The following is a 14,198-nucleotide window of genomic DNA, read 5'->3' on the forward strand; positions in this document are numbered from 1 at the left end:
ACTTTAGTTTCAGTTATATTTAGGCTTACTGACAGCCACAACCTCTTAATACATGAAATTTAAAACAGCAGAATGCATTTCGCTATTACAGTGAAATTAACCCTTTGTAGTTAAGTACATCATTTTGCCCCAACTTCCCCAGATGGATTATATAACTCCTCCAACATTTGCCTCATGGAATACACTTAAGCTGTTTATATAATTATAGAGATTTTATAACCATTGGGAAAAGCCTGATTTTCTCAACTTGAAAGTGTATTTTGTTAATTAGCTTGAAAAATAAGCACCCACAGATCAGGTATAGAACTGATTGTCTGAAGGAGCTGCACTGTATGTGGAGAAATCACAGTCCTGCTGCAGTGTGGATTCAGTTTTTGTGATAGAAAACCACAAACAAAGAGTTTATAGATATGTTTTATGGAGACATGGAGTTAAAACAGGCTATTGTGGACTCTGACATCTTTTCATGGCAACTTCTCAGCTGACAAAGTCCCGCTTCACAAAATAACAAAACTCGAATCTCTCTTGAACACATTAACATTTTACATTGTCACATATATAAAGACAGTCTATGCGTGTCATTTCACTGCTCACATTAACTCGACCATGTCTTGGTGATTTTGAGATGACTCAGGTGATCTGTGATGTGCTTGTGTTCAGGAAAATTGGCGAATTTGGTCTCCTTGATCTTGAGCCAGTTCTGGGCTCTGCGTTCTGCGGCGGTGCGGTACTCCTGTTCTGTGGTCAAATATGGCCGGCTGATCCAGTATTCGTTCGCCGCCTCTTGCTCCAGACGTTTGAGCATATTGCGCTTCATCTGCCAGGTAATCTGTCGTGGACGCCGGTACTTTCCGATCCACTGCTTCCCAGGGATGCCTTTCCGCAGCAGGGTGAGGGTGAGGAACATGGTGGCTGATTACCTCTGAAAAGGTAAAACAGAGGCAACAAGATCAATGATCGCTATGACGACAGTGGTTTTGTTCATGCTAGAAACAGGTTTTCAGTAGTGAGAAAAAAAAATCAACCACCCTACCACCTAGCAACCACAACAGTACAGAAATGTGCAGTAATGTTTTGACTGAAGACACTTTGACTTGTCATAGTAGAAGCAGAGGTCTTACTAAAAACATTGGTGATTCAAAATGTCTCCTATGAAAAAGCCCTATTAGAGACCTTCAACACCCACAGAGGTGTTTTATGTTAACTGGCTTCCTGGACCTCTGCTCTACAGAGCTATTCTATGAGGTAACCAAAGTCCACATCCCCTCATTGTCCTAATGCTCACAGTAACTAACCAGCAATGTCTCCCTCAATGGTGCAGTTTTCTAACTAAGGACACAACCACCATTTCCTGAGCAGGATATGAGTTCCCCTATCAAACCAGCTGCACATGTAAAGGCCTCACCACTATGCAGTCAAAAATTCTTATTTTACATTTTGGGACATTTTATAGTTTTGTTAAATAGCAACAGTAGAGAAAAGGAAAAGGAACCAAAGGGGAGAGATGCAGCAAAGGTCCAAAGCCTGATGTGAACCGGGGACTTTTGTGTTTCATGGTCCAGGTCTAATGTTGCATTCATAAGGCAGGTGCCAACCCATCATGCCAACTGCCAGCTGTGGTGCATTTGCAGCCATTCTGCAAACAATTCCTCTTACGTGCATATAGTTGTCTTCACCAAGTGGAAGATATTGTCTCTGAATTTCTGACACCAATGATATCTCTCTCTTGGTGAAAAGACACCATTTGCATCAGCCTCTAACTATAAATGTTAAGTTAGAAGCTGACATGAATCATTTCTCCCACTCGAGTGCTTGTAGAGGAAGTTTAAACGATATGATGTGAACATGGTGTAAACCCCTAAGACACAAGGGCTAAGATTAAACTCTATGCAAAGCAATCAAGGCTGGATAAGTACTCAACCAGAATGCTATTACATCTTACTGAAACAAACGGGGGCCTGTGATGAAGGTGTAACTAACTTGAAACAAAAGTAACAGGAGTAATGGCAGTGCTGATGAACTACTGTCTGTGGTCACCAACTTAAAAAATCTGGTTTGTTGGAAGTGGAAGGGCTTCAAAAACCTTCATGTCATTAAAAAAGCTCAAAGCTAAGGATAGAAACTGTCATTCTAAACTACTAAAAATAAACATCATAAAGATTGCTCCCAAAAAATAATGCTGTAAAATGTTATCATATGCCCTCGATAATGTCAAACATTCACTGTTTAAAGCCAAAGAGGAATTTGACCTATTCACTTATCTGTGTATCATACAAATACATGCTTTACATATTTCTTGTCTCTGTGAGGAAGAGATAATGTGACTGACCCTACCCTGCAATGCATCTTGTTTCGATAGGGGAAATGATGCTCATGAACTGTTACTGATTAAGAGACCATTCTCAAGAAACAGGAACCCACTCTACCCCACACGGTCCCACACTAGATGAGGGGCTAAGATATGATTACCAAATAGGACAACAGTGACTAGTGATGAGTCTTTATCAGCAAACAAGGCCTAATAAGGCAGCACAACTTAACAGGAAACAGCCCGGAACGGGCGAAGTAAATGTGTGAAAGCTTGTGTTGAACTCATATTGGTGAACCAGTATGACCTGAAGTGTTTATATTATTATATAATATAAACATTATTATGTTTATATTATATTCATATCTCATCTTTTTTTCCTTCACTCTATATTTTACTACTGCTCTTATTGCTAAGCTGACCTGTTTTCTTGTACAACACATTTCACTGTACTGCTGGCCCTGTGTTAACCTATAACTAATAAACGGAACTGAACTGAATTAACCTTGTGTAGATCTGGCACTGATTAAGTGCTACCCTTGACACAGTGTTGAGTCATGCGTTATGACAATTTTACAGCAGGTCATGACAATGACATCACATCAACAACTTTATCTCCCCGGGGTTAGGTGGGTTACTGTACAAAAAGTCAACATTGTAACAGTAAAGTTTGTAGCAACTATGTCCAATATTTTATTAACAGAGGGATCACATGACTGTATGTATGAGGCAGAAATCACTGATAGTGATGAATTAAAATGATTACTTTTGTTTTATGGTCCATAATGTGACATTTTTGTCTTTTTTTTTCTCAGCAAATAAGGTCTAATAAACCTGTCCAGCACCAAACATCGATGAAAAACAGGCTCAATGGGTGTCACTCAGACAGAAAACCAATCAAATATCTACCTATGAAATAAAACCCCTGAATGTAATATTCAGCAAAATGTATGAAAAATAGTAATAGAACATCAATTTTTAAATCAGGAATGAATATTAGCACTGTTCCATAAAAGTTTAAAAGTAAATTAAAATAATCCTTCTTGGGAAAAAATACAGTCAAACTATCTCAAAAAGTAATTTTTTCAGAGCTGCAGCAAGATCTACGGAACTCAGTTTTTTTTATGCAGGACCAACTTAACTTCTGGATGTGACAGAACTATATTAATACTACACAGAATCAAAGTGTGGTTGCAAGAAAGTGAAAACTAGTAGAGATATAAATTTTTGAAAATTGAAGATTGTTATGTCCAAGGCTGCTCTGTGTGCTGTGTCTTCCCAGTAACCTGGATACACCTCTCTCCATCATCTGATTTCTGATCAGCATTACTTTCTATTTCTCTTGGTGATGGTATTTGTTGAGTAATATTTTGTGCTACAATAGTAGCTTGATGGGTTGTTTCTGGTCCTACTTCTGTGATGAAGGTTTTGGTAGCCATTAGGGAGAGCATTTGTTATTTGGCTGTTTTTGTGATACAGGACACTTGGTGCTGTATGCACCATGCATAATGGTTTCAGTTGAGGTTTCTTTTTAAAGCTTCATGGTGCAGTTGCAGGAAATCCAGACAATGGCTGAGGTATTAAGAACTGGCCTTACAAGAATTCTAACTGCAGGACAGGTAAAAGGAGCAGCTACTAAAAGAGAAGTAAATGTGGTAAGAACATGAGCATTTCCCAAGAACTGGAAGTCAAGCATGCTACTCTATTAAGCAATGTCAAAAAGTACTTACCTCATTTAAACTGTGTGTCTACAATGTGGCCTAAACATGCTAGGGCATTGCTTTTGCAAAATGTTCTGGTAGAGAGAGCGCAGGACGCTTACTCTGCTTTAAGCATCAAGGAAAGTGAGAATTATGAGACCACTGTATTGAGAACCTACAAGCTAGTTCCTGAGGCTCACCGAGCTTGACAAGCAAACTTATCTTGTGTTTGCTAAGTAGGAGGAGGCCTTGGCCTTTATTCTGGCCCTACATCATTTTTGATGAACATATCTCTTACGGTCAGACATACATAGACCCTGTTGTTTTTCTCAGCAGGATTAAGAGTTACAACCATCTAATGCAATGGAGTTTATTCCTGTAATTCCTGCATTGTTGGATGTTCAGTACAAATTTCAACCAAACTGCTAACTATTCTGATAAACGATTAATAATTTCGATAATTTTTCGAGCAGAAAAAGCAAAACATTTGAATCTAGTGTGAGAATTTTTCCTCCCTCTTACGTTATAATACATTTATACTTATAGGTTTTGACCTGAGCGATGGTCAAACAAAATCAGGCATTTAATGTCTTCACCTAGTGCTGTAGGATATTGGCGTGAGCATTTAAAAAAAAAAACCTTTATAAAAAGTTTCATAGACGGAAATAACTGGCAGACCTAGTGTGGGGCCCAGCGCTATGCTGCTATACCGTATTAATAACAATAACATATTAGAAGCACATTTTAGTTTAAGGCGATATAATTCAACAGCACTGAAAAACGCAGCCTCGAAAACGACCATTAAATTGAATGAAATTGATCTAAATTATCTTGTACGTTTCTTTTATCTACGTGGTTCAGTTGCTCCCAAAGTTTAAATATGACCCAAAATTACAGTGGCAGCGATAAAATTAGTGTTTGCAGTATGCTATATGAAGCTAGCTTAGCTTTAGCCTAACGTTAGCCTAGAGACCAAGGGCAGCTCTAAAAGGACGTTTTTCTTCGTTTTTATACTTACGTAAAAACTACTACATACTTTTGCCTTGCCTTACCTTCTTGCTGTGACGAATGTGGCTCACTTTCCGACAACAGGCTGAAAAAACATGCAGAATTAGACAGTTTTTAAACAAAAAACTGTGGAAACGTGAGGAGAGGTTGCACTGGGGTCAATGATTGCACATCCGGGTTATCTACGGTGCGGGAGAAGGCTCAGACTCCTTGAGTTTCACGTTTTTAAATTATAATTTTGGATTTTTAAAAACTGTCGAATTATCTAAGCTAATAGAACAATATCACTGCAAATTAGGACTACAAAGAAGCTATACTGATCTCATTATTTCCTCCTCCGTCACAAAGGTTATAATTACAGATGAAAACATTGTGTTTATCAAAATGAAACAAAAGAGATGGAAAAGCTTTAATTTCACCTTCAAAATAGTTTTATGTACATAGATGGACACCTCTTTATGAAGAAAGTCATTTAATTTCTTACTATCCCTCTGCCCACCTACCAAATACATGTTCAATATACAGGATCAGTAACTGTATTGTCTTGTTAGAGAATCAGGGAGTCTCTGTGCTCCACTCTTTTAGGAAAGTGTTAACTAAGTGTTAAAATAGGTCCAATATTTGTGCTATTGCAATGAGAGGGACCCATTGCTGCACTGTTGTATATTTACATTACTGTAACTATCACAGAAAAAAAGTAGACTTTTAAGAGGATGTAGAAAAGCAGGATATTGCCAAAAATAATGTCTTATTAAAAAAAACCAGAAATGAACATGCATGTAGCATTTATCTAAAATTTAGATATAATTGAATGTTTTTTTTTTCACTGGAACTCAGTCTCTGGGTGCCTCCCACTGTAGTGCAGTTTTAGGTCATCTGAGTATTTCCTGCACACTTCTTCATTTGTCACGCAGTTTGTGTCCAGCTCTCTTTCAGCACAGTCAAAATGTTTGTCTTCACAATGTTTTCAGCAACCACCTGGACTTTACTTGCTCTCGTTTTCACCCTGTTATTACTGTGAGTATTTTCTGCATCTATTTCTCTAATTGACAGAGTAGCCTACTACTATGTGGTCAGTTTAGCCTTTATAAAATGTCCTACAATGACAACTGTTCATAAAGTTGTTGTAGTATTCATCCCTGTGACAAATATGACGTTTTCTTTTTTTTATAATACAGGTACAGCATTTGGCCTTATAGGTTTTTCAAAAAGCTGGGAATACCCGGACCAAGGCCTTTGCCTTTTATCGGAACATTGCATCACCTCAGAAAGGTGAGGCACACACACATGAACACAAACCTTAAGAAGTGCTAAGCGAGGAGCTGATTGATTTGATGACGGAGAATTAAAAATTGTATATATATATACATATATATATAAAAACACAACAATATAATGTCTTTATCACGTGTAGATTTGAGTGGCACAGTGGTACAGTCACCTCACAGTAAGAGGGTTCTGTGTTTGATCCTCAGTTATTGCATGGGTTTCCTCGGAATACTGATCTATATTACTGTACTTATTGTAGTGTGAATTGTGATGTTTTTTCTATTTCTGTATGATGATTGCGGTTCTCTCTCCATTCGTGAATTCACTCAACTCAATAGATAATATATCGATGAGTACATTTGATGATAGTGAAATTATGTTTCATTGAAACATAATTCAGCAGTCTCAGTAACCTGTCTGGTCCTCATTTTATTTGATTTACCTTTATACATTATGACTTTAGCCTGTAGGAAACCCTGTGGCCATTTTTTACACTTAATAACACATTTATCTATTCCTTGTAGGGAATTGTTACCTTTGAATGTGAGTGCCAAGCCAAGTATGGAGATGTGTGGGGGTGAGTTGTTATCTAATCTAGCAAAACCAATGCCTACAGGTGGCATCCATGGTGGAAGACTAGTGCCCCTTTAGTTAAGTAAAAGTACCACTGCATCCTCTCCTTAGGGTCACAAGATAAATCTGAAGGGTCATGAGGTGATTCATGGGACAGGAAAGAAAGAAGTTCTGCAGTGCAAATTTGTATCAGTTATTTTGTCTACTCTTTGCTTGTTTATGAAATATTGAGCACTTTTTACTGTTTCAAGGAAACCATTTGAGCAGTTTAGAGGGAAAGCTCTCTTTTCTGTTTGACACATGAAAAGTGGGCCCAACTAGTCAATGCCTTTTTTTTTATGAGAGGTCACAAGTCAAAAAGGTTGGAAACAACTGGGTTAAAATAATACTTTCACAGGGTATTATTTTAATGCAAAAGGGAAATCTGAAAAGGAACTAGCAATCATATCTATCAAATAAATGTAAAACATAGATTATTTGGATCTGAAATGTAGAGGAAGTATGAAGCAGCAGAAAATAGTAGCACTCAAGACAAGTACAAGTAAAACAGTTGGCACTAAATTACTGTTCACCACTGGATGACAGATTTTATGACCCGACTCCAGATATCATTCCTGGAAAGCTACTCAAGCATGACATGAGATATGATATAAAAATTAATTATATCACATTGTAATAATATATTGACAAGTAGTGGTAATAATATATAAAACAACGTCTGTAATTTTTGAAGCCATGACTGATTAGGCTTATGTCAGCTATGGATATCCTACATGAACTTAAGCAAATAACTGTAATGATGTTTGTTGTAAAAGGATATCCTAAAATATAGATCAACAGAGATAATTTATTAATTAACAGCTCATACCTCACACTATGATGTTGTGTTTCTGTGCAGGTTGTATGATGGACGATCACCAGTTTTAATGGTGGCAGACCCTGAGATTATTAAAACTGTGATGGTGAAGGAGTGCTACTCTGTGTTTACCAACCGCAGGGTAAGAGACTCATGTTGCTGCATGTTATCTTACCCTGGAGTATATGACAGTTCAACATATCATGTTCAATGGCACAGCAACATTTGTGGTCAGGTTTCTTATAAAGTGAAATTTGTGCTTGGCCTTTATCTGAACACAATTTTCAAATCTCCACGAGGGTGAGAAAGTGGAAAGTTACTCATGGTAAGCCAAACAGATGCCTGATATGGTTAGGTAAATGACCTTTAAGTCAGTGACTTTAAATACAAAATCTAACATTATTTTCACAATATTCTTTAATTAATACACTCTTTGATCCTTTAAGCTTTGTCCTGTCAAAAGCAATCAATCATGTAAACAAGAAGCTACTTTCAGGCCAAATGACATATTAAAACTAACTACCAGTCCTTTTTAGATATGGATATTACTTTGTTTCATTTATATACTGTATGTGTTCTCACTTGAACGTGTTATCCCACACCCTCTCTAAAATATTTGGTCACTTAACTGAACTCATGTTCACAGGATAATGTTGCAGTGACAGGACCTCTTGTCGACGCAATTACATCAGTTAAAGATGAAAAGTGGAAAAGGATTCGGTGCACTTTATCTCCATGTTTCACCAGTGAAAGACTGAAAGAGGTCGGTATCATATCTGAGCTCACTAACCACTTCTGCTTTCTGCTTTCTGCTTTCTGCTTCCTATGACCTTCCTATGATGCTTTTATGCATAGACACATTTAGAGAAGGCATTACCAGCAGTGGAAAGTTACTATTTACATTTATTCAGATACTGTCACTGAGGAGTGATGCAGGTGTGAATGTGTGAGCATAATGGGATATGAGGTGTTGTAAAGTGAAAGCAAAACAAAAGTCAAACATAAGAAAATGGGTGCAAACGCTGGAAGGGGTTAGTGCAGCGGACAAAGAGAACCAATGTAATATATGATAATAAATGATAAACTAGTCACAGGGGCCATGTTTCTCCAGGATGTGCTTAAGTGAAAGATCTGAGTATTTGTTTCACTGCTGAACATTACAAAAGTCTTCTTTTGTTTTGAAGGTTTTTCCCATTGTTGCTTCCTACGCAGACCGACTCATTGAGAAACTTGGACAGAAAAATTTGAATGAACCTGTCTATGTCAAACAGTATGTTTTTAATCTGTTATATGGCAGCATATCATTTCATTCTTTGTCATAAAATGAATAAACACGTTAGTACTAAATCTCTAAATAGCCTCTCTTTTTTGTGCCATAGATTTGTGGCACCTTACAGTTTAGACGTTGTGACCAGTGCATCTTTCGGTGTTGAGGCAGACTCCATAAACAATCCAGATGACCCCCTTAGCATTCATTTCAAGAACATTCTTAACTTCAGAGTTTGGCTGTTTATTTTACTGAGTATGTCTTCCATTCATATTTATTGCTATCATTTGATCAAATGAGCACTTTGGTATCACTACTATTTTTGGCTGACAACTCTTTGGTCTCTTTTCAGAGATATTTCCCTTTGGTGCCCATCTGGTAAAACTCCTGAATATTGACATGATGCCCAGACTCAGTGTGGATTATTTCTACAACATCATCAAGAGATTTAAAGACCAGCATTGTGCAGGAGAATCTGTAAGCATTTAATATGTACTAGTGAAAAAGAAATAGCATATAATTAGCTGACAGTAAAAAATATACATTCAAGTAGATGAGATTGATGTCCTGACTGTACTACAGCCAGCAGCCAATGAGCCTAGCTTAGCTTATTTTAGCATAAACACTGGAAACATGGGGAAACAGCTAATCTAGCTCAGTCCCAAATCTACCTGCTAGGACCTAAAGCTCAATAATTAGAATGTTACATGTTAATGTTACATGTTTGTTTAAACCTCAGTGAGCAACTTTCATATCCCCCTTCTGGCTGGGAGAGTAATTACACAAACACTGTCATCACGTGCTTATAATGTGTGGTAATCCATATCTGTCTTTGCCATCTATTGCTTTCTTAATCCTTCCTCTGAACTTTTCCTGGATGTTTTCCAGGGTTGTTAGCTATAGGCTCCACCATACTCCAAACCAATCATTGCCAGTTGATGTAAAATGCATTGCTACTGATGTGCCAGCAAAGGGAATGAGACACCACATTGAAAACTCTGGTACTATGAAATACAAAGAGATTTACCTAGTGCTGATAAGCTTTATCAGAGTAGTGGCAAGGGCTTGAATATAAATCCATTTACATGTTAAAGTTACTCCAGTTTTACTCTGTGGCTAAAATTTGGGATTGGTAATCTTCTATAGGAGATGATCTATTACAGAATCAAACAGGTCACTGAAGAATGAAGGCACCATGTTTGGTAGCAGCTATCAAAGTAAAATATGTGATAAAATTTGATCAAAAAAACATTTCCAGTGACCATAAAGCCACAGGTAATAGGTAACAGAAACCGAATTTGGTGTCATCAAAGCAATAATCCAACATACAGTATAAACCTCTCACAAAACCATTTTTTACACTTACATTAGGATATAACATGTTGATTAATGAGCTGTAGTTTGGACACAGCCAGACTAGCAGTTTCCCTCTAGTTCTAGTCTTTATACTAAGCTAAGCTAACCCCCCATAGATGTGAAAATTGTTATCAATCTTAACATCTACCCTAATTCCCCAAATGTCGAGGACTTTTGGTTCGAATTAGTCTAATATTTTAAGTCATGTATTTCAAAGCAATTTTGTGAAATTTCTGTAAATGTTAAATGTTCTCTTTGCTGATCTAGAGTCAAACAAATTTCCTGCAAGTGATGTTTCAGAGTGAGATACCAGAAACAGAGATAAAGAGTGAACAAGAGCAGCCAAGTAAAGGTATGTTTTTACCACAGCTGTAATTCATGAAACTCCAGGTAAGACTAAGAGTCATTTTTTGTGATTTCTTTAACCTAAAATGTACCTAATATAACTAATGATGTAACCTAATATATATTAAGTTTAATTTCCCCCAAATATCTGTAAACATTCTGACTGAAATCATATACTTTCAAAGAATTTCTATTTGCTTCAAATTGAACATGATAGATGGTTTGTCTATATTACACCATGAAGGGTGACATACTTGAAACTTATCTACTGTTCATTAGAAACAGTAACAGTAACAACTGTAACCGTTACTTGAGAAATTAATTGGCAACTATTCGCATGATTGATTCACGGTTTAAAAATGTGAAACATCCACATTTTTCACAATTTTCTGACATTTTATAAACCAAATGACTCATCGATTAAGAGAGAACATAATGATCAGATTAAGAGATAACTAAAATAATCACAGCCCCACTGATAATTTTGATGTTGGGTTTGGTAATAATCTGTCAGAAGTAAGCATTACTATACACATATGTCTGTTTTACCACTCTACATGGAGCTGCCCCGCCGTGGACCCACCACCTGCGGGGACAGGCATTGGGGTCAGGAGCTTTGTATGCTGAGCAGCAGGCAGAGACAGGGATCCAGGCATGTCGATGCCTTGTAGCACAGACTAGTTCTTGGGACATGGAACATCACCACTCTGGCGGGGAAGAAGCCTGAGCTGGTGCAGGAGGTGGAGCAGTACCAGCTAGATATAGTTGGCTCACCTCTACGCACATCACAGGCATAGATCTGGGTGAAAGAATGAGATTGCGGATGCAAGTGGCTGAAATTAGTCTCCTCCGAAAGATGTCTAGGCTCAGCTTTAGAGATAGGGTGAGATGCGCAGACATCAGAAGGGAACTCAGAATAAAGCCACTGCTCCTTTGCATCAAAAGGAGCCAGTTGAGGTGGTTCGGGCATCTGGTTAAGATGCCTCCTAGACACCTTTCTTTGGAGGCTCATCCAACTGGGAGGTAGACCCAGAACTTGCTAGAGAGACAATATATTTTACCTGGCCTCGGAGTGCCTTGGAATCCCCCAGGAGGTGCTGGAAAACATTACTAGGGACAGGTAATACCCTGCTTAGCCTGTTGCCACCATGACCTGACTCCACATAAGCAGAGGAAAATGGATGGATGAATGGATATTTCTATTCTAGTCTATTTTAAATGTCTAAACTATTTGTAACTATTATTTTGACATCAACGTTTTTTTAATGATGAAAAATTCTACAATCTACAATTGTCTTGTCTTGTTAACTTTTATTTTGCTGTAGGTTTGACTGAACATGAGATCCTCTCCCAGGCCTTTATATTCATCTTTGGCGGCTATGAGACCACCAGTGTCACTCTCACCTACATCCTTTACAATCTGGCCACAAACCCTGGTGCCATACAGACCTTGCAGGAGGAAATCGATGCCAGCCTAGCAAAAGATGTACATGTATATTCATCATATATTGTTTGGTAACACTTAATGTTACAGGTCTATAGCTGAAAGAAAGGGACCTGTAATGCATGTATGTATGTAAATTAAGGTGTTAGCTGCTGTTGCAGTCCATATCTGTTATCTGATGCCTCCTTTACCTTTTCATCTGTAGGCTAGCGTTTCATACGAGGACCTGCTTGGTCTGCAGTACCTGGACCAGGTTATCTGTGAGTCACTGCGTTTGATTCCATCTTTACCTCGGCTTGAGAGAATGTGTAAAAAAACTGTCCAGATCAACGGCATCACCATCCCTGAAGGAACCCTGGTTGGGATTCCTGTGTACATGTTACACAGGGACCCACGCTTTTGGAGTTCACCTGAGCTTTTCAGACCAGAGAGGTAAATGTGCTGAGCTTTCATTCTTTATATTAATCAACGCAGAGAGATAACCTTCTCTTCCTATACACAAAAATACAATTACTCCAATACAGTACATTGTTCTGAGTGAGTGATAAAACAATCTCAACACAAAGTCTAATTAGTAGCTGTTTTGGAGACTCACAGTTCAGATCCACTCCACTGGTGGCTAGATATAACATAAAAAATATTAATAAATATTTTTAGATACCAGTTCAAATTGCAGTATTTTGTGGCCCTGTAGCTAGTACCTTTGTGCCTGGGTAAAATACTCCTTTAAATAATTATATGTACGATCATGATGGCTTTTCACACATGCTCTCTCAGGGGTGACTAACCTTATCTGGTGTGTGTGTGTGTGTGTGTGTGCAGGTTCAGTAAAGACAGCGGGGAGGAGGTGAACCCGTACGTGTACATGCCATTTGGGCTTGGTCCTCGTAAGTGCATTGGGATATGCTATGCCCTCCTCGTCATGAAAATGGTTCTTGTCCGTCTCCTGCAGAGTTACACTGTGGAAACATGCAAAAACACCGTGGTAAGAACAACAGCAACACAAATATTCTCACTTTCATACTCCTGTCATGATCCTGATTTTACATTAATTTCTTCCTTTAGATTCCTTTGGAGTTTGACTGGAAGTTCCAGCCACTTCAGCCAGTGAAACTCAAGTTTGTTCCCAGACACTAGCCCAAGTCCTGCAGGACTCCTTCACAACTGAAACAAAATTCCAAGGAACCTTTTCCATAAAGTGCATATTAGATGTAAAATAAATATAATAAATTGATCCAAACACCTTTATTGTTTTTTCTAATGTTGCATTAGGTTTGCCTTCTTCCTGGTTTGAGGTTCTGGCATCATGGCAGACGTGTCAACGCAGAGACAATACTCACTTTCAGAAAGATCATAGCTTACAAAACTTTGTCAAAATCTCCCTGTGGGTCCATTTAAGAAGTTGTCAGGTTTGTATTACTGACATCTGCGGCTGTATCATTGATGGTATTTGTCTCCACCCAGTGGCTAAGCTGGATTCACCAGAGGAAGATGTCACATGATGAAGTGTTTACTGGTTTGATTAAAATGTAATTAATGTTCACTGGTTTTGGTTCAGCTTCAACACCTGCCAGCCTCTGATTATATCAAGAGAAATATCAAAATTGGATGAGCACCGTGATTGAATGACTTACTTATTCATACTCAGATTTTGAATTTATGGGCAATTTACAGGCTTAGATCTAGTTGATTGGTATTGTAATGTGGGCAGAAATCAGAGTACCTGCAGAAGAAGATCTAAAATGCCTGAATAGAATAAAGTGAAATACATTATGTAGAAAAGCGGAATATTGCAACCAAGTCAAAACCATGTTTTATTATGTTTATTTTAAAAAACGGGAATGAATGTAGCTACATGCAACATTTCTATTTTTCACTGAAATAAACAGTTTTTCCCCCAAAGTCCAAGGTTTGTTTTGTTTTCTGTAGAATCATCAGATTTGCTCGTGTGTAAGGCGGAGCCCTCTGTACCTGCAGCATCCAACCAGGTAAGAATCGCCCGCCTTTTGTGGCCCTTAGTGTCTTACATAAGCACCAGTCATTCATTTCACTGGGAGCTCCAGTCTCTGGGC

The 14,198-nt window shown here is 38.1% G+C and overlaps 2 protein-coding genes across 2 annotated transcripts; one reads left to right on the top strand and one right to left on the bottom strand.

Annotated features, from left to right (window-relative positions):
- Window positions 1-398: 398 nt before the first annotated feature.
- Window positions 399-5,219, bottom strand: mrpl57 (mitochondrial ribosomal protein L57). Its single transcript, XM_018695289.2, has 2 exons — window positions 5,061-5,219; window positions 399-922 (listed from the first exon to the last, which is right to left on the bottom strand). Exon 2 carries the CDS (start codon window positions 905-907, stop codon window positions 596-598), a length of 312 nt encoding a protein of 103 aa, XP_018550805.1. The 5' UTR covers window positions 908-922; window positions 5,061-5,219; the 3' UTR covers window positions 399-595.
- A 664-nt stretch (window positions 5,220-5,883) lies between these two features.
- LOC108896255 (cytochrome P450 3A30) lies at window positions 5,884-14,028 on the top strand. Its single transcript, XM_018695285.2, has 13 exons — window positions 5,884-6,033; window positions 6,195-6,288; window positions 6,810-6,862; window positions 7,757-7,856; window positions 8,361-8,477; window positions 8,899-8,984; window positions 9,094-9,236; window positions 9,334-9,458; window positions 10,605-10,689; window positions 12,008-12,168; window positions 12,332-12,558; window positions 12,949-13,111; window positions 13,192-14,028. Exons 1-13 carry the CDS (start codon window positions 5,963-5,965, stop codon window positions 13,261-13,263), a joined length of 1,497 nt encoding a protein of 498 aa, XP_018550801.1. The 5' UTR covers window positions 5,884-5,962; the 3' UTR covers window positions 13,264-14,028.
- The last annotated feature ends 170 nt before the right edge of the window (window positions 14,029-14,198 follow it).

The sequence above is a fragment of the Lates calcarifer genome, linkage group LG16_LG22 (genome assembly GCF_001640805.2).
Source record: "Lates calcarifer isolate ASB-BC8 linkage group LG16_LG22, TLL_Latcal_v3, whole genome shotgun sequence".
Lineage (NCBI taxonomy): Eukaryota > Metazoa > Chordata > Actinopteri > Centropomidae > Lates > Lates calcarifer.

Coding starts and splice junctions, on each gene's coding strand:
- mrpl57 (XM_018695289.2), bottom strand. CDS start 907: ATGTTCCTCACCCTCACCCTGCTGCGGAAAGGCATCCCTGGGAAGCAG.
- LOC108896255 (XM_018695285.2), top strand. CDS start 5,963: ATGTTTGTCTTCACAATGTTTTCAGCAACCACCTGGACTTTACTTGCT. Junction 6,289..6,809: donor CATTGCATCACCTCAGAAAG/GTGAGGCACACA, acceptor TATTCCTTGTAG/GGAATTGTTACCTTTGAATG. Junction 9,237..9,333: donor TTGGCTGTTTATTTTACTGA/GTATGTCTTCCA, acceptor GTCTCTTTTCAG/AGATATTTCCCTTTGGTGCC.